The 19,368-nt window shown below is 45.0% G+C and overlaps 1 protein-coding gene across 1 annotated transcript in view; it reads left to right on the plus strand.

Moving 5' to 3' along the window:
* The window catches only part of AFF2 (ALF transcription elongation factor 2), a 482,377-nt gene that overhangs the window by 326,016 nt on the left and 136,993 nt on the right, over positions 1 to 19,368 (plus strand). Inside the window, exons 5-7 of the mRNA XM_068532924.1 lie at positions 2,411 to 2,497; positions 7,276 to 7,312; positions 7,598 to 7,631. Coding sequence (XP_068389025.1) covers positions 2,411 to 2,497; positions 7,276 to 7,312; positions 7,598 to 7,631 — 158 coding nt within the window. The remainder of the gene's footprint in view (positions 1 to 2,410; positions 2,498 to 7,275; positions 7,313 to 7,597; positions 7,632 to 19,368) is intronic.

Consider the following 19,368-nt stretch of genomic DNA (forward strand, 5'->3'; position numbering starts at 1 on the left):
TGCACGTTCCAGGTCTAACTCATTTTGAGAAGTGGAAGAGCTTGCACCGAGGTTCTTTGCTGAAGACAGTCTTTCAGGAAATTATCTTCCTTTCAGCTGCCTCCTCCCTATCTTAATCAAATGCATTGGTGGTGCCGCGGAGCCTGCTTGCTGCTTCATGAAATCTCACGTTCTCAAATACAGAGACTCAGTTGTCATTGAAAATGTGACAGTGTACGTATCAATAGCTTCGTGTGGATTGGCCAGCGGGGCAGCGCGCTCCGACAGTAACTCAAGATCATCCCATTCTGCCGCCCAATAAATACAGCAGACCTGGGGGAGAAGGTACACTTTGGAGAAGCGATTCATCCATCCAGGTGTCTGAAACACTTTCGAATAAACCCAGAGGCACACCGCTAAAAGCCAGTGATGGAAAGGGACGGATAACGAAGCCTCTCGTTGATCGAGGCATGCTCCGTGGTTGCTGAAGAGACAGTACGCCTATCCCAGGCTGGGGCTTACTGCCCTTTGGTTGACTGTGGCTCAGTAGGACCTGTGTCTTTTAAATCAGTGGTCCCCAAACTTTTTGGCACCAGGGACCGGTTTCGTGGAAGACAATTTTTCCATGGACGGGATTGGGGGGGGTGGCTCAGGTGATACTGCGAGCGATGGCAGCGGCAGATGAAGTTTCGCTCGCTCGCCCGCCGCTCCCCTCCTGCTATGCGGCCTGGTTCCTAACAGGCCACGGACCAGTACCGGTCTGCGGGCCAGGGGTTGGGGACCACGGTTTTAAATGATGGGACTAATATTGGAGAAGACCAGCCTTACTCAGGAAAAACTATATAAAATTTAAAAGAAATCATTGAGTATTTTAAAGACACAGAGTATCTGGAAATTCAGCTTTAAACTGTTGTCACGTAGAGTTACTTTGGGCCACTTTTAATGAATACATAAGTAGCATTTGTCACGAACGTTATCAACTGCGTACAAATGCACAACTCGAAAACACTTGGAAATAGTCTATCTCTTAAGTAGGTTAAGCATCCCCTCTAAATCTTGTATGCATTTTTAATGTACTTACAGCCTCTTTTTAAATAGCGCCAGGTAGAATAATCTGTGTCAGGGCTCCTCTGAACCGTACTTACAGATTCTGCTGCAGCAGTGCCACTGTGAATGAATCTGTGAAGTATCTCGTTGCATTACAGCTCTGCATACATCAAAGACTCTTTCTGAACTGGATAATTATAGAAGGGGAAAAAAACATGTTTTAGTGCTACCTGAGAGTTATTAATATTACCTTTGAAATGACTAATTATGTTACCCATAAAGACGGAAAAAGTATTTTATAACTGACTCATTAAAAAGGCCTTTCATAAACTTTGATCCACCCCACCCTCCAAGCTCTCCTTCATTTCCATCATTACACTGATTTTTAGATTTAATGTTTATATACCAAAATGTTTGATGAATCCAGCACAGGCTGGCACCCTCCTGCTTCACAAACTTTGTCATCTCTCTGAGGCCGGGGTGTTGAGCATGTGATTTAATTATCCCCGCTCTTCAGGTAAAGCACGTTGGCCACGAGCCCTAAGACTCAAGCAAGATTTGAACAGCACCTCTTTTCAAAAGGAGCGTTTGAAAGAACTGAGAAGGTGCCCCCGCTGATAGCAGAGAGTGGGCACCAGAGGGGCTTTTCCAACGTTAAGACTTGAACTCACAAACACACTGTGTCAATAGCGTGGCTGCAATCTTGTCACTATCTGTTAGGCTACACCAAGAGAAATGACTATCAGAGCATCCAGAACGAGGGTGGTGATGGTGCCCTCCCCTGAGCTGGCAGATCACACCTGAAACAGGATACCACGAGTTAGAGGAGCCCCAGGCAATGCGGACTCCCTCCTGGGAGCGCCTGAGATAGTTGACAGAACGCGGAACTCAAGCATTAGAAGAAAAGTAGAAGCTTCTTGATCAGTGAATGAACAAGCCACCCATGTGTCCTCCTGGCGAAAAGACAGCACCAGGGGATATGGCTGCTGTCTCCCAACAGCTTCTCAGGCGAAAGAAGAGGTGATGAGTTCTGTGCGGCTTCAAAATACGATCCAGAGGTAGAAACTCCCGGGAGACAGGCTTTTAGCTCCCAGCCAGGAAGAATAGTGTGACCTGGCTGTCTCAACACGGGACAGGCTGCTTTGAGCGGTAGTGAGCTCACCGTCACTGACAATGTGCAATTGGATGTGGGATGGCCCTTTGTCTCGCAGATAGGCTTCAAGCACCAGTGTGGAGCAGGGGAAGGGACCGAATGTTCCCCTGAAAAAAAGTAGGCCAATTAAGTCAGTAAGTATTTAGAAAGGGCCTACCATGTTTAGTGCCAAGAAGGTGTTTCACTTTTCGAAGTGCCCGCAAATAAAGTTGCTTTGTTTTTCCTCATCAGGAGATGACCCATCCCTGGCCTACTCCTCTCACTGCCATGCATACTTCTGGAAACTCTGAGCAGAGCACGTTTTCCATCCCAGGACAGGTCAGTTATCTTCCTTGCTCCATTTTCCTTGATCTGATGTCAGTTACACCAATCTTCCTGTTGGATTCTTAAAAATAGAAATGGCCTTGGTGTCCTAAGCGCCATAAAATGTAGACTCGCTCGTGTCCCTCGGGCTGTTAATACAAATAGCATTTTAGTGAAAGAGCATCTTGAAGAGAATGTCCACCAGACGCTGGCATGAGAATCCTAGTGCCTAGAGCACCGCCACTGGCCAAGCTACTGTGCCCAGAGCTTGTGGACTGGAGAGAGGAGTGAACTCATCCCTTAAGAAAGACCCAGCAGATGGTGGAACAACATCCAAGATTGTTTTAAATTAGAAAACCCTATACTCTTCAGTCTAATGGATCACAAGCAGGCAGATCTTCACACACCAACACACCATATTGACAGCACTTTTTCTCCTACAGTTCTAGTCAAATGTTTCATATAATTTTTTTCCTCACTTGCTCTCAGTAAGAAATTTTTCTCACCATCAGTGTTTAAAATGCCTGCGTACACATGGATAGTCTAATAACACACTTTAAAAGAAAAAAAATAATGTCTTCCTTCTTTACTTCCTTCCTTCCATCCAATTAACCATCCATCCACCCACCCACCCATCCTCCCATCCACCCATCCATCCACCCACCCACCCATCCATCCACACATCCATCCATCCACCCATCCACCCATTCATCCACCCATCCATCCACCCACCCATCCATCCACCCACCCATCCATCCACCCATCCACCCACCCATCCACCCACCCATCCATCCACCCACTCATCCACCCACCCATCCACCCACCCATCCACCCACCCATCCACCCACCCATCCATCCACCCACCCATCCACCCACCCATCCACCCACCCATCCACCCACCCATCCATCCACCCATCCACCCACCCATCCATCCACCCACCCACCCATCCATCCACCCATCCATCCATCCACCCATCCACCCATTCATCCATTCATCCACCCATCCATCCACCCATCCATCCACCCATCCATCCACCCATTCATCCACCCATCCACCCACCCACCCATCCACCCATCCATCCACCTACCCATCCACCCACCCATCCATCCACCCATCCATCCACTCATCCATCCACCCACCCACCCATCCATCCACCCACTCATCCACCCATTCATCCACCCATTCATCCACCCATCCATCCATCCACCCACCCATCCATCCACCCATCCACCCATCCACCCATCCACCCATCCATCCATCCATCCATCCATCCATCCATCCATTCATCCACCCACCCATCCACCCATCCATCCACCCATCCATCCATCCACCCATCCACCCATTCATCACCCATCCATCCATCCACCCATCCACCCATCCACCCATCCATCCTTTCATCCACCCACCCATCCACCCATCTATCCACCCATCCATCCATCCACCCATCCACCCATTCATCACCCATCCATCCATCCACACACCCATCCGTCCACCCACCCATCCATCCATCCACCCACCCACCCATCCATCCATCCATCCACCCATTCGTCCATTTATTCAAAAACCACTTACTGAGGACATACGATAGTCTTAAAATTAGGGATGAAGAAAAACACAAAACGACAGAACAATGTAGCACGTGTCTTCATAGAGAATAAAAGGCCCAGGAAGGATCTGACACTCCCTGGGGGCACTGACGAAGTGCTCAGAGGTGGCAGCACCTGGAGGCTGCTTACAACTTTGACAGGTGGAGAAGGGCCCCAGAGAAGAACACTCCATGCAGAACAGGGTGGCAAAGGCACCCAAGGGATGTGATGGGATGTAGACTATTACGGTCTCGAGTGGCTGGATCCTGGTTCGTGTGATGGGGAGCAGAGAGACACAAACCCCAGGCAAGTAAGTGCATCTCTGGGAAAGGCCTTGAATGCCAGCCAAGGAGTTTGGACTTTATTTGTAAGAGAAACCCAATCACATCCTTTAGTTTTCAGAGTCATCGTTTTGAGAGTAACACTGGCCTAAACTGTGTTTAATTATCCCCTCCCACCTTTGAAAGGGGTCAGAACTGTGAGCGGCCACCCCCTCTGTCCCTGTCCTGGGGTATGTCATTCCTTCCTGGAGCGCCACTCTCCCTCGTCAGACATCCCTGGGCTTGGTATCCTTCTCCCTGGCATCTCAGCCAAGGGATCAATTCATCTGTTTTGGGCACTGAATCCAGCACTTGTACAGCGATTGCAGTGTTTTTAGCTGTGTTCTCCAATTTTGGAGATAATTCGTGCAAGTCGCAATTTTGACATTTGCAAGTGTTTACAATAGAACTGGTTGTTGAAATGGGCTCTTGTAGTAAGTGCACAATTTGGAATCAGGCCTGATTTGCATTTTCGGCCAATTATCTGTGCTACCATCAGCCACATGATAAAGGTAGAAGCAAGTGGGATAAAATGGTGAAGCCAGGATGGCTACCCACCCACTCTTTTGTTTCGCTTGATTCCTGCCAAAATGTTGGTTTGAAAGAAAAGTACATTTTAAATCACAATAATATTAACAATGCATATAATGCTTCGATGTGCCTCGCCTGGTTCTAAGCACTTAATACAAAGTAAATAATTGAATCCTCACTATCACTCAAAGAGGTCGGTAATTTGACTCTCCTTAATTTACAGAGGAGGAAACTAAGGTGCAGAGTCAAGTAATATGCTCAGAATCACTCAGCTAATAAACGAGTGAACCAGTCTTTAGATCCAGGTGTTCTGGTGATGTTTTATCACACCGATTTGCAGATGATCCTCAGTGCTTGCACCAGGACTAGGTGACACCACGCTCTCAGAAAGCATCCGTTTCTTCCATTCACGACAGAGCTTGCACGGCGGAAAGGGCCAGCACCCCAGGTATACAAGCCCAAACTCGCCCTATACAATTGTAATGAAACCTCTTTAAAAAAATAACAGGTAGAAATATTGGTATATCATTAAGGACCTGCAAATGGTTAACTCCTCATTTATTTGGCACTCTGGGAAATGAGGTGATCTGGATAATTGAAATTCTTGGATAACCAAAGGTTATCCTTCCATAGGAATCACGTAATAGGAATCATTTTGAAATGTAATTCATATTTTCCTGACTTCCTATAAAAATTATTCTGAACATGCTTTAGCCTTTCTTGATCACTTAGTCATTATTGTGAGTATCAGTTATTGTAGAGTGCTGTAATATTATACTATGCTCTAATTGTGTCCTCGGGAGCTATTGAGATGGCTAGGAATGCTTGCCTCTATATTGAATGGCCATAGACTCTTGTGCTTTTTAAGTTCTAACTTTGCTGTGTCATTTTCTTTGGCCCCCTGTGCTGTCGGTTTTCTCGTCCCAATTTTCCTAGTGGCTGTGCCTCTAGAAGTGTTTCCCCTTTCTCACCATCTATGATTTGCTAACGGGTGGGAATCAAATGGCCAAGCTTGTTAGGGTCTAATGTCAAAAGTCAGTTGTCTAGCAGCAAGGGGAAGAAGGCTTTGAGCTACGTGGGCTTGGTGACAGCCCTTTAGTTGAGAGGCCTTTTCCATCTCTTGTGGAGTTTATGGTCATCTTCTGGAGTAGTAATCATGCCAGAAGATAAGTCTCTTGGGCAACAGAATCATGCTAAATCGATTGGAAAGTTTACTTTTGATTCAGACACAGCATCATTGTTCTTGCTTACTTCTCTTAAAGATAAATGATGCTGTGATCTTATTTTTATTCCATAGGGTGGCAAGATTAGCCTTAAAGAGTAGATTACTTGCAGCAGATTGATATAACTAATTCTTCTTTTTAAAGTTTTTTTATTGAACTGTAGTTGATTTACAATGTTGTGTTAGTTTCAGGTGTACAGCAGAGTGATTCAGTTACACATACGTGTGTGTGTGTATGTGTGTGTGTGTATATATATATATATATATATATATATATATATATGTTCTTGATATAACGAGTTCTTGTATTTGCTTGAATTCATTGTCTCCAGTTTCGGAACACTTGCTTTGCCTTTGATATTCTCTCCTCCATCTGCAAGGAGCTGTGCGTGCCCTGTGCATCAAGGCAGAGCTTCTGCCTGCAAGTCGTGTCAGGATCCACACAGGTGTCCATGCTCCCAGAGAGCCCGATGTGTGCAAATCCGGATTTCTCAAAACTCTGAATGAATTGTGTTGACGGTGACTTTCAAATAATATTTAAATCCCTTTAGATAATTCGTTCCACTTGCATAGTTCAAATTGCTTCCTGTACTTCACCAAATTTGTGATGAAGTTTTAAGAACGTGTCTCTTGTGAAAATAAGATACATCTATTGCATGTGTGTCACCGTCAAGGTAGAAAATTGGAGTTGTTTCTATAAAATAGAACAACTGAGCAAATCTATTAATTACAGTGTTATTTACACTTCTACAAAAATCACAATCACTTGTTTGTTTGAACCGAGTCCCCTTTACTTCCATAGAGGTGTCATTGCCTAGCTAAGTGAGAAATTATGCACTTGAATCTCACACATATGGGTCATTTGTTCCCATGTTGCACACACTTCCAGATAGATACCAGTCATGTGTAATTCTGATAAAATGGCAGTTATGGCCGTGTTGTAGCTGGCTTGGCTGGCAAATGTTTATCCTTCAAATAGAGCTGCAGACAGTAGCCTAATTAATGGAATCCTTAACAGTGGTTTCCTGTTGGCCTACATCAGTCAAGTTATATCTTCAGCGATAACAAATAGACCTTTTGTTTCTCTTGTACCATTTAACTAATGTTTGTATTGTATGTGTTCTTCCTTATAGGAATCCCAGCATCTGACCCCAGGATTCGCCTTACAAAGTAGGTGTTTTGAAAAAAATCCTTCTTGATCCCAGCATCTCCTCTCCTCCCTCACTTTCTTCTCTTTCCTACCTAATATCATGAAAACATGGAATAACAACAATAATAAAAAGTCACATTGTGACACATCCAATTGGTTTCTTTTTTCTCCCATCTGTTATTCATGGCAGGATTCTGTGAAAGGGTATAACTGGAAGGGCTGCATGTTCAAGACCGATTTCATTCAAAATGATCATTTGACAGTAGAAAACATGGATGGTAAATGTCTGTGCGTTTTCTTTTCAGAGTGGAGCGACCCGACCAGCAGAGCTTCTACAAAGTGAGTACCGTTCAAGTCGTAAGTACTCAGGTTTCTGAAACACGCTTCTTCGGGGGCATTTCACAAGGAAAAGGTGCTTCGGTGCTGAGCGAATCTTGTTCTCTCTTGTGCTCCTTGAAAGCAGGAACCTTGCCTCATAATAACATGGGGTGTGGTTAGAGGGGAGAATGAGATTTCCCACGATAGGCAAGTGACAGTCAAAATGAATGACATCACCACTAGGCTCTCTGATGGTGTAGAAGATACAGGCTGGGTCAATACCCGGGACACCAGAACAGCTGTGATTCTTGAGTGGTTGTTGGAGCATTGTGTAACTTCAACCACAGACATCGTTATATGTAATATTCAGCCACCACCGATTAGGATGGAGAAAGGACCCGCCTAAGCAGCCATGCTCGGACATGAGAGGTTGGGTGGATTGCTCCGGCCACTCAGCCCGGGACCTTGCTGTTTGCAGGTCGTCCGGTGACTGTATATTAAAGATAAACAAGGGCAGCCAGAAGGAGGTGGAATAAGAGGTTACGTGACGCTAGGCTGAAGTTCAGAAGCCAGGGCCCTGCAATTCTCTCCTCACTGTCTTCCTTTTCTATTAACGTTCACTGAAGGAGGGGTATGGAGAAACCAATTTCCTCAGATTAACCGTTGTAGATTTTGTAATAGCCATTTGTCCAAGAGAGTATCAAGGGAGTAGTTCTCTCACAACTTCTTTCATTCTTAATAGTAGAAAATGGAAGCTGACTTTTCTGTGTGAGTAATAGTCACATACTTGAAATTTTTCAAAATGAAATAATTTATGACATTCGAGTGGCCTAATGGCACACTTGAATTGCTCACCTTTTGGAAGATCACGAATAAATGCATAAAACACCTGGGAATGACTCCCAAATAGACTGAGGCTCTGGGAAAGTCAATGGTATTTCCACATTCTTGGTTCTGTTGAGTGGCAAAGCCCGCAAAGCCCTGACCCCATCACCAGACCTCTTATTTGGTTTTCTGGCCTGATCTGTGCCTTCTAATTCAAGGTTCCATTTCAACAGCCAAGAATCCTCCATTTAAAGAATCGAGGGAGAAAAAAAAAGAGACAAGAGGAAAATAAAACTATAACCTTGATTTAAGGACCAAATTATATGGAAACGTGGAAATCAAAATCATCTTTGATATTGTTCATTTCAGCTTTTCCAGTAATCATTTTGAATTGCCCTCCCCCTTGTTATCCTAGTAAACAATAGACCTTATTCTCCTTACCTCCACTCCTAACTTGCCCCACTCTTATTACAAAGCCAGTAAACTTCACACACACACACACACACACACACACACAGTTGAGCATTCAGGAAATCAGTGCAGGTTTCCAAATATGAAAACACATAAAAATATTTTTCCATTGTAAAATGATCCCATTCCTAAAGCAAGAGTATCAGGCTCCTGCTGTGAAATATGCTGATTTCCATATAGACCATAAAATGCAATATTTCAGTAGTTTGTAACTAACAGAAATAAACTTGTCAATTGTGGTTTATAGCTAGAGGCTGCATTTCCAGAGAACAGCACTTCATAGCACAGGGTGTATAGTGCATTCAGTAGGACTAGTAGGACTAAGGTTCTCTATAGGAGGCATCCATAAAACTGGAAGACACTGCGTCTGTTTTATGAATGAACTGCTCTCTTTTTAGCTGCCTGATCCAAAGTCCAGGCACTGTTCATCAGACTTCAGCTGCAGTAAATTCCCTTCTTGTGGTAGGGTATAGGTTTAACACAGGGCAGGTCAGAGTTATAATAATTATTTTTACTTTTAGCTTCCAAATTATTATCAGCTTAGCCATTCCAGTCATTCTCGCATATTTCACTACGGTGTGCTTTTTAAGTCAGCTTCTAGGATTTTCCATCTGGCAGGGCAATCCTCTAGGCAACTAAGAACATCCTGAGTGTAGACAGGCTGCTGGTGGCTAGAGCTTGGTGGGAAGCAGCCCCAAGTCAGCCCTGCTGCAGGAGAGACACCCTCCCAATGCTTGTGAACGTCCTGGGCAAGCTCCTACCCCTCCCTGCAGTAGAGAGAGACGGGAGTCTTGTAAATCAGAATCCCTTAATTCCTGGGCTACTTGATTTGTTTTCCTCATCTTGGCCTCGTTTCCCTGGATAACAAAATGCAGATCTTCCATTTGGGCCTGGATTGTTTATAAGGACTGCACGCCCCGGCACCAGGTCTGAGAAACACTGGTGCAGGAGTCCCTGAGTGCAAGCTGGGAACCGGCCAGGCTCTGTGCTCCCGGCTCAGCAGGGATCACTGACCTTTGGAGAAGGGGAGCTTTTCTCGCTCAGCATACTCCGTTGACACACAGTGCTTTTTATGGGGTGTCCATCTAAATGGTGACATCCTACCTGCTCCAGCTGACTGCCCAGGAGGCCAGAGCATGGGACTGGGGGAATTTCAAGATCTGGGCTTGAGCCTCTGCCCCATGACAGTGATGGTATTGGGGGAAAACACTGACCTAGGATTCAGAGGGTGCGAGTTTAAATCATGGGGGAATTTATTTTTATTTCAGAGTATAGAGATAGAGTCCCTTGAGGGAAATGAAGCAAAGTAATGAGCAGATTGTATACGCATACAGGTATATACGCAAACACTTGTCACAATTCAAATGTAAACAGCTATACTCATTAGTAATTAAACTCAAGGTCAAAGTGCATTTAACTTTAACCCTTAATAATTTCTGGAGGAAAGAAGACCTGGCAGGTGTTGTTCCCCTCAGCCTGCATGAGTCTGAGTTGTATTATAGTCTCGGAACAGGCCTCACCCAGGTCTTCTAAATCCAGTGGAGTTTCAAGCCTCCTTCAACAAAGGTCTCTCTCCCCAAAAAGAGAGTGGGGCATGGGCTGTCGAAGGTCAAATTGTACTTCTCATGCTGTGGAGTTGTGTATTTGTACAGTAATATCACGTTCGTTCTGCGTCTAAAGCACCCATTTATTTCAACTGGAAGATTCAGGGATTGAATGGACACCCCAGACACTGGGTTACCTTCTAGTTTCTGCATGAAGCCATTAAGGAACAATGGAGGAGAAAACAGAAACTAAATCCAAAGAACTTGGATTTTCCTCATTGGGTTGGATGGCTTCATCTAGCTGGTTATGACATCTTGTCAATTACTTGTCAATACAGTGGCTTTACCAAAATACATGACTCTGTTGGTCTTTCATGAGCTGTCCTGAATAGGGACAGATCAGATGCTTCCTGAGAAGCATTTTCAGACAGCAACCATGAGCTCAAGGGTTTCCATCGAGTCAGTCCTTGACTTTAGCTAGTTTTGTGGGGACAGTTGAGAAAATGGCAGTTCCAGATATGCAGTTCCTTTGTCATCCTCGGCTGTTTGCATTTAGACTCTGTCCGGCTGGAAATCATCCAGACCCCCTTTTAATCAAGGAGCTCCTGTGTTTTAGGGCATGCTGTTGAAAATTCCTGGATAATTTCCATAAAAGCTCAACGTAAAGGCAGATGTAGCCATAGGCTGTTCTTTCCTTGCCATAATACCAGTTCCTCCACTTACGGTATTAGGTACGGGTCTGAAAACATCACAGCCATGGACCCAGAGAGCTGACAAAAGGCCTGACAAAGACAGTCTAGTTGTGGCCAGTTTACCTGTGGGTGACAGGTAGGCATGCCACATGGACAAATGCTTGAATGTAGCACTGGTTAGGAGGAAAGGACATTATACTCTCACAGGAATGGCGGGCACCTGTGACAATAATCATTGTGCTGTTGGGTCGTGCGCAAGGCTAGGTGCCAGGTCCCATGCCAGGTGCTCTTATATACATCACCCCATTATACTTAGCAGCCACCGGGAGGGGCTCCAAATTATTCCCATTCTACAGATGAGAAAAGCAAAGCTAGAATATTGTCCCTCCTTATGAAGTATACACAGTCCAGTGGGAGGACAAATTGACTGTTTATCTCGAATGGACATGTTGGCTATGAGTACACAGAAGGGCCGAGTCAGTTACACTGCTCTTCATGGGAAAGCTTGAATGCACAAAGCCCCCTCTTTTCCCACCGGGCTGTCCCTTCTCACGGTATCTGTTGGGGTCGGGGCACAACCTTCAAAGAGACTTGAAGAACTGAAGTTGATGGGAAGCAGTCCCACAAGAAATTATACCTCTCTGTTTTAGATGATTCAAAACCTCGTCAAAATTGCTTGATTTAACTGAAAGATCATTATCTCTAAACTTGTATTGATGTGGTATGAAGATTTCATTACCACAGGGAATAGAAATAGTACGAGAATGTTTTCTGGTTTGCTATGACCAGTAACAAGCGTTACATCATTTCTTAGATGAATTTTGAAACAAATTTTTTTACCAAAAAACCCCAAGAAATGAAAAACACATTCATGAAAATCCTGACCATCTTTCTACCAAAATTTTCATCATTGAAAACGTTTGCTTTGAGAATCTGATTTGAGATTTGAGAAAGAACTCCCACCTCTCGCAATTTCATATATTCTTTCCTAAGTAGATGTCTGGTCTGCTACACACTTTCCGTAGCAAAGTAACTGTGTAACGAGGTAGGGGGAAAAAAATGACTGTTATTTTCATAATCAGATTAATTCTTAATCAGAATACGTGATTTGGTACTTGGAACTTAGGAATACTACTAATCAGTTTGAGGCTTACAAAAGCCAAAGTAAACTCTCCCAGTAAACTGGGAATCTTGGCGACTGTCACTGGTTGCAGCCATTCCGGCTTTCAAACTGAGACGTGTGCCAACTCTTGCTTTTAACCTGTCTTGTATGCCCTGCGTCGTAGAGCTTGCCAACTTTTCCTAAGGACTTAATATATTTTTGGAAGTTCTCCACTGCATCAGGGACAGCCACCTGGGAGCAGAGAAAACAAAATTTGGCAGCCTGTTCAAGCTGTGAATTAAAGGTAATTCACAGTTTGAAATGAATCAGCATGAGGTCCTTAAGAAGAGTAATCAGACCTCAAGAGGATTTTATTTTGAGGGCTGTATATTGGCTAATGTGACAACAAGCAATATTGGCATTTGGAATGTTCGTGTCAAGAAGCACCGAAGCTGCTGGTGCTTGACGGGCACCAAGACTGAAAACTGGGCCCCCTTTGGCGGCAGCTTTGGATTTCCACTTTCATTACAAAAGCTGCAAACGTAGCGTTTGTGCTCAGGGAGCGTAAATCTTGAAAGATCAGGTTGGATTTTTGTGTCTTTGTTCATGTGCCCAAGATTTGTATGTTTCAGGTGGATTATGAGACACGTCTGTAATTAGAAACAAACATCTCTCTCTCTCTTTCTCTCAGGGAAAAGTCAAGTGTCTCCTCTTTTCTACCTGATTTGCATCCATATGTATATTCATTCGTTCGCGATTTCATTCCTTTCAGCAAAAATGGGTTGAGCCCCTACTGTGTGTAAGGCTCTGAGCGAGGCAGGGTGGTACCTCAGGGTGGAACACTGCACATCCTTCCCTCAGGGAACTCACTGAGGATTAGACTTGCACGGATAACGCCAATACCTCAACTAACTCATAACTACTGAGTGCCTACGGCGTGCCAGGCGCTTTCTTTCTTTACAGGCCCAAAGGAGTCAGCCGTATTATATTCTACAGCAGCAGAAACCAAAACTCAGAGATATTGAGTGAGTCACCCAAAGGGCCACAGTAACAAAACCACAACCGGACAGACTCCAGAGCACATGCTCTTAACCCGCATTAAAGCCATCGCATGGGCTGTTTGGAGAGGGCCCTCCCGATTTGAATTCAGGTGTGATCTTGCCCTGGTATCAGACCAAAGTAAACTGGCCCCAGGGCAGGCCAAAACGGTCCCTGTCATTTTGGTTTTGGTCAGGGAAAGGATTGGATCTGAACATTGTCATTGAGTCAGGCCTCTCATACACAGCACACGCTGATGGGTGCTGATAGGTACTCTGTAGGCAGGCACCGGTCCAGCCTCAGCTCAGGGCCTGCGGCCCGATGGTGTCACCATGCCTGTAAGATGCTTCCTTTGGTGAGGTGCAAAGATCCAAGCCTGTAAGGGACTTTACCGCCACTCAAAATCCCCTTGAGGGTGATTTCGGTGGCCTGTGATGGGAACAACATCCGTCTCCAGAAATCTCCATTTTGCCATATTAAAGTAGAAAGAAGAGAACTGGTATTTGGGTCTGTTTTGATGACAGGTTTGTCCATTACTTTTCATGCTTACCAATGTGGAAATTGCTTTATATTATTGGAAAGTTGCTTTATTTTATTGATATAGCCTCATGGCAGAATAATTTTTTTTAATGTGTTGCTATTTTTACATTTTATTTATTTATTTATTTATTTATTTATTTATTTATGACTGTGTTGGGTCTTCGTTTCTGTGCGAGGGCTTTCTCTAGTTGCGGCAAGCGGGGGCCACTCTTCATCGCGGTGCGCGGGCCTCTCACTATCGCGGCCTCTCCCGTTGCGGAGCACAGGCTCCAGACGCGCAGGCTGAGTAGTTGTGGCTCACGGGCTTAGTTGCCCCACGGCATGTGGGATCCTCCCAGACCAGGGCTCGAACCCGTGTCCCCTGCATTGGCAGGCAGATTCTCAACCACTGCGCCACCAGGGAAGCTCCAGAATAGTTTTTAAAAATTATTCCCAACGTTATCAACCAGTGGCCTTATTTCTAAGTTCTCCTCGAGATTTTGAACAGTAAATGGTACTGAAGCAAATGATGCTGGTGGAAGTTGTTGAAGTTAATAAGCAAGAGACCAAAGTAAAAATAATTCCAGCTGTATAACTGAACATAATGTTTTGATCACACACACGCATGCATGCACATCCTCTGTCTCCCAGAATATCAGACCCCTCTAATGCATCTGATCTAATGAGATGCACACTCTTTTTTCAGTTACTAGATTCTAAAATGCTATGATCAGGGCTACTTTTCATGTGCCCAGCGATTGATAATCTTACAGCATTTTCACACAATGTATTAGCCTCATGTGAGTGCCGCGGCAATCCTGTTAGATAGCCAGGTGCAAAGAAGCCAGGCTTGGGGGTGTGGGGGGGAAGATATTTACCAAAGTCCCCCAGCTAGGGCGTGGCGGAGCTGGGCCTGGAAGCGAGGACTCTGCACTTCCATCAGAACGTGCTGCCTTGTCCCCATGTTCCCTAGATGGCTGCAGGGCCAGAACTCCTCAATCAGAGCCTGACAGGTCTTCCAGGCCCAGATGAAGAAAATATAGCAGCAGTGCAGAAAGCCCCATGGATCATTCCTAGAAATTAAAAAGAAACCAACATCCCCCCCCAAAAAAATCCCCACCCAACTGAGCCTGGAATAGATGAGAAGGAATATTCACCACGCTTCTGAGCTGTTCATTCTGCTTTTCCATCCTATCAAGCATTTCACAAACAGCCAGATACTTTGCCCCAGTTACATTATTGGGAACGTTCTGTTTAAATGGTCTGCTCTTGATACCTTCTCAGAGCTGCTAAAAGCCCTTCCATTTTGCTGATGAGTGGGGAGCAGTGTTGGTAGAACACGGCAGATGCTTGCACGATGACAGTAGTAAAGTCAGTTGAAAAATTTGACAAAAGCCTTTCTTCGTGGTTCTTCTGTCCACTGTAATATGAGGACCAGAAAAGGAAAAGGTCTCAAAACTATTTGATTGACATCTGCAAATATGCTGCCTATATTGGGACGGAGCAGGGTGGGGTTAGAGTATGCCTTCTAAAACCCAAAGGAACCAAATTGTTTTTCTTTGCTACCCTGTGAGATCTTGGCATCCAAGTACAACCCGTAATACACTACTTGGTCCTTGGCAAAGTTTCCAGGGTGCCTGAGAGAGCAATGAGGGGGAAGAGGGCATAGAAGGTCATGATTTACAGAGCAACCAACTTACAATTCTGCCACCACCATTGCCTAATTTCAGGAGTGACCTCATTTCTGCATAAGTTGCCCACTTTTTAAAAATCCCAGATAGATAGCTCAATATTATAACTATGTGGGATATTTCTAGATTTTCAAGAGAAAAATCCAAAACAGTACCTAATGCTTATAGTATCTAGAAATTGTCTAGTATATCTAGAAATTGAGAGGGTCATTCTGTATTTCTCCAAAATCATTTTCATATATCATGTAGTACAGACAGAAGGGCAGCAAACTAGCTGCATGTGAGCTATGTGCCTGGGTCATTACGGTCACCACTTACAGGGGCCGTCTGTGGGCCAGGCACAGGGGCGAACATTTCACAAGCATTAGCTGTTTCATCCTCATCGCATCTCTGAGGTGGGATGTCCTCATCATCACCGGTCCCAGGATTGTCCTCTCAAAGGCTCAGAGAGGGCACCTAGCAAACACCCCAAACTATAAAGTTTCAATTGAACAATTACGAATTAAGTACAGAGACAGATAATACTCTTCTAGTTCTATGACATTTTCCATTTCCACACAGAGCATTATCTTCATTACATTCAGGCTTGACTCAATTCTGGGAGCCAGGAGAGGGGAGGGACCTCAGCTGCCAGGTGGCTCAAATCCCAGCTCCCTCACTTCCTGCTGTGTGACTTGATGAAGTCACCTGGGGTTTTCTGAGCCTTTGTTTCAACGGATACAACATGGAGAAGCGCTATTGCTCAGACTCTGTCGTGAAATGCGCCGCCCTCGGATGGGCTCCTGAATGGGCTTTGACGTCCATCATTCGCATTGTTCTCTCCCCATGTTAGCAGCGAGGAAAGTCGTGCTCAGATGGCTTAAGCGCGGGCCCCAGGCTCACACAACTCACTGTTGCAAGGCTCAGTTCCACTTCTTGACTCCTAGTTAAGTGCTCTTTTTGCTAGTATCTGCCATTACTTCTCACAAGTGTTGTGTCGCTGTGGTTTGAATCAAAGGATCAACTCCCAACGCCGAGATCAGTGGACTGAAAGCCAGTCACTTATGCAGGCCACTCCTCTCCTGCTTAGATTAGATGCCCCCAGCACGCTTCTGGATGTTCCACCGTGTTGAGAAGAGTGAGTCCATTCTCCTACCCACCTACCCACCCACAAGGGATCATGATTTGATTCAGTGATAGTTTGAGCGTTTGCAGAAGAAACTGAACAGTTAAAAACAATCGAATATGTTTTACAATCTCACTGTCTTAGAGAATGGAATTTGGGGGTTAGGTCCACCCTTTATCTTCATGCTTTTGGGGGGGAGCTGTCTCTCTTATTCTGAGGTTGAAGAGGACCTGAAGCCAGTGACCTGTCTTGACCTTTACAACGGGATTAAAATTCCAGGTTGCTACTGTGGTAACCACACCTTGAAAATTAGATCCTGACAGTCACTGAGAAATTTAAAAGTTCACCGCTGCCATGAACTTTGAAGAAACGTTGCTTACAATTTCAGTGGCAGCCTCTTGACTAAAATAATCTGCCTTTCTGTCTGCTAGAAAGAGTTTGTGTGTATGTGTGTGTGTGTGTGTGTGCGTGCGTGTGTGTGTGTGTGTGTGTTTTGGGGGGTGGTGCTAAAAGATTATATCTTGATGGATTTTTTAAACATAAAAAAAATGGTTGTGGTTTGAAGCAAAGTGGTTTTCTGCATGAAATTTAAATCATCTTCAGCTCAATTTATAGTATTCAGAGAGAGCTGTGATATTCAGGGTGGCAGGAAGCCAAGAGACACAGAAAAGATGTAAAGACACTCAGAGAAGACACTCAGAGAAGATACTTCTGTGGGTCCTTCCCAGACAAACCTCAGTGACCCATGGTCCAAATGGCAGCCACTTTGAAACCACAGATTGCTGGGCCCGGGTTCTGCGCAGGAGGGAAATGCAGAGCAGGCACACGACAGGCTTGCAGATCAAGAGGGCAGGCAGTCACTGATTTGCCCAGTGGCATAAAGAGCTGGAAGTCATATTCATGCTCCTAAAGCCAGGGCAATAGGAGCCAAGCAATAGAGGGCATCTCACCTCTGAAAAAGATGAGGGATTGAGGCATTTGAAATTCCAGGGATTCTCCAGCCTTCCTTCCTTTTGTATTTCTCTCTCAAGACAGCAGTTCACGGTGAGTCTGGCTTTATAATTAGTTGTGAGCTATGCCTGTGGTTCCAGGAGTTTTAAAAATTTGATGGGGCTTTTTTTTTTTTTTTTCTGACCTGCTGCAACAGGATTGGAATGTGTGTTTCTTAGGCAACACATTAAAAAATACCTCTGTAACTCTCCGAAAGGAGCAGTTTTACACCAGAAGTGATGATCTCACTCTGAGAAAGCTGGCAGACTCTTTCCCATGCAACAGAGAGCAAACATTAAACCAGTTGGACAATATCAGGTAGTTAGGAGGGAGGGGTGTGGAGCAACAGAAATTCTCAGCCTGCACAGAGGGGCAGCTCTGACTGAAGACCTGGGGGGAGATTGCCTCTCATGTCACGTGAGGGTCTCTTCAGTCTGGTTTGGTCAGTCCGTGTGCCGAGGAGGCTGGAACAGTGATGACCAAATTGCGATACTCCTCCAAACCCAAGGAATGCTTGGGAAAGCCCAACAAATACCACCAGTCTTCCACTCCAGAAGGTTCTAGAACCTCAGGTAGCACCTTTGGCTCTACTGACATGATAGGTTCACAAGTCTGTGAGCTCCTTAGGGAGAAGTGTGGTATGGATTCGCCTGTGTTTCCTTAGCAACTAGTACAGGACCTGCTACACAGTAGATAACCAGAAATTGTTATCGAGTGAATGGTACATAGTAAAATAAGGATCCAGAAGGTGTTGGTTATTCTGAATTAATAATAATAACATTTTTAAAAATGTTTATTTTATTTATTTATTTTGGCTGCATTGGGTCTTCGTTGCCGCGCGCGGGCTCTTCTCTGGTTACAGCGAGTGGGGGCTACTCTTCGTTGTGGTGCACAGGCTGCTCATTGCGGTGGCTTCTCTTCTTGCGGAGCATGGGCTTCAGTACTTGTGGCTCGTGGGCTCTAGAGCACAGGCTCAGTAGTTGTGGCACATGAGCTTAGTGGCTCCGCGGCATGTGGGATCGTCCCGGACCACGGTTCGAACCCATGTCCCCGGCATTGGCAGGCGGATTCTTAACCACTGCGCCACCAGGGAAGCCCAATAATAACATTTTTGAGATCATTTTTTCTTAGATTCTTCAATCCATATTGAAAAGGTAGCATCATAAGAAGAAATAAAAATGCTTGAATGTGTGCACATGCGTGTGTGAGTAGTTTAGTCATGGAAAGCCATGTAATGTAGAGATTGAAGTGGACAGGCTCCAGAGCCATATTGCCTGGGTTCAAATTCCACCTTCGCCATCTTTTAGTCATGTGACCTTGGCCAAGTTACTTAACCTCTCTGTCACTCAGTTTCCTCATCTGTAAAATGGGGATGGTAATAGCACCTGCATGGTAGGACTAAATGATTGAAGTGCCTCTCGCAGTGCTTGATATATAGGAAGCTCTCAATACACGTTAACTATTGCTATTCACTACGCTTAGGGTTAGTACTGTCGTTATCACTCAGTGCTCTGAATCAGTGACATTTGCACTACATTCCAATCTTCAGTCACTTGGGGGACCTTTCCCTCCCTTCCCTGACTTGTCCCAGAGGCTCCCAGTTGGAGGAAGACGTCTCCAGAACGAGCAAACCTGGACTACCTTGAATCTTTCCTCTGTTGACCCAGCTACCCCAGGACCCGAGGATAGAAATGAAGAATAGCAGATATGCCTTAAATGCATGCACTTTGGGTACTAGGCACTTTCTTCTTCTTGGGAGCTCACCACAGCATCTTATCACA

The sequence above is a fragment of the Eschrichtius robustus genome, chromosome X (assembly GCF_028021215.1).
Source record: "Eschrichtius robustus isolate mEscRob2 chromosome X, mEscRob2.pri, whole genome shotgun sequence".
NCBI classification, from domain to species: Eukaryota; Metazoa; Chordata; class Mammalia; order Artiodactyla; family Eschrichtiidae; genus Eschrichtius; species Eschrichtius robustus.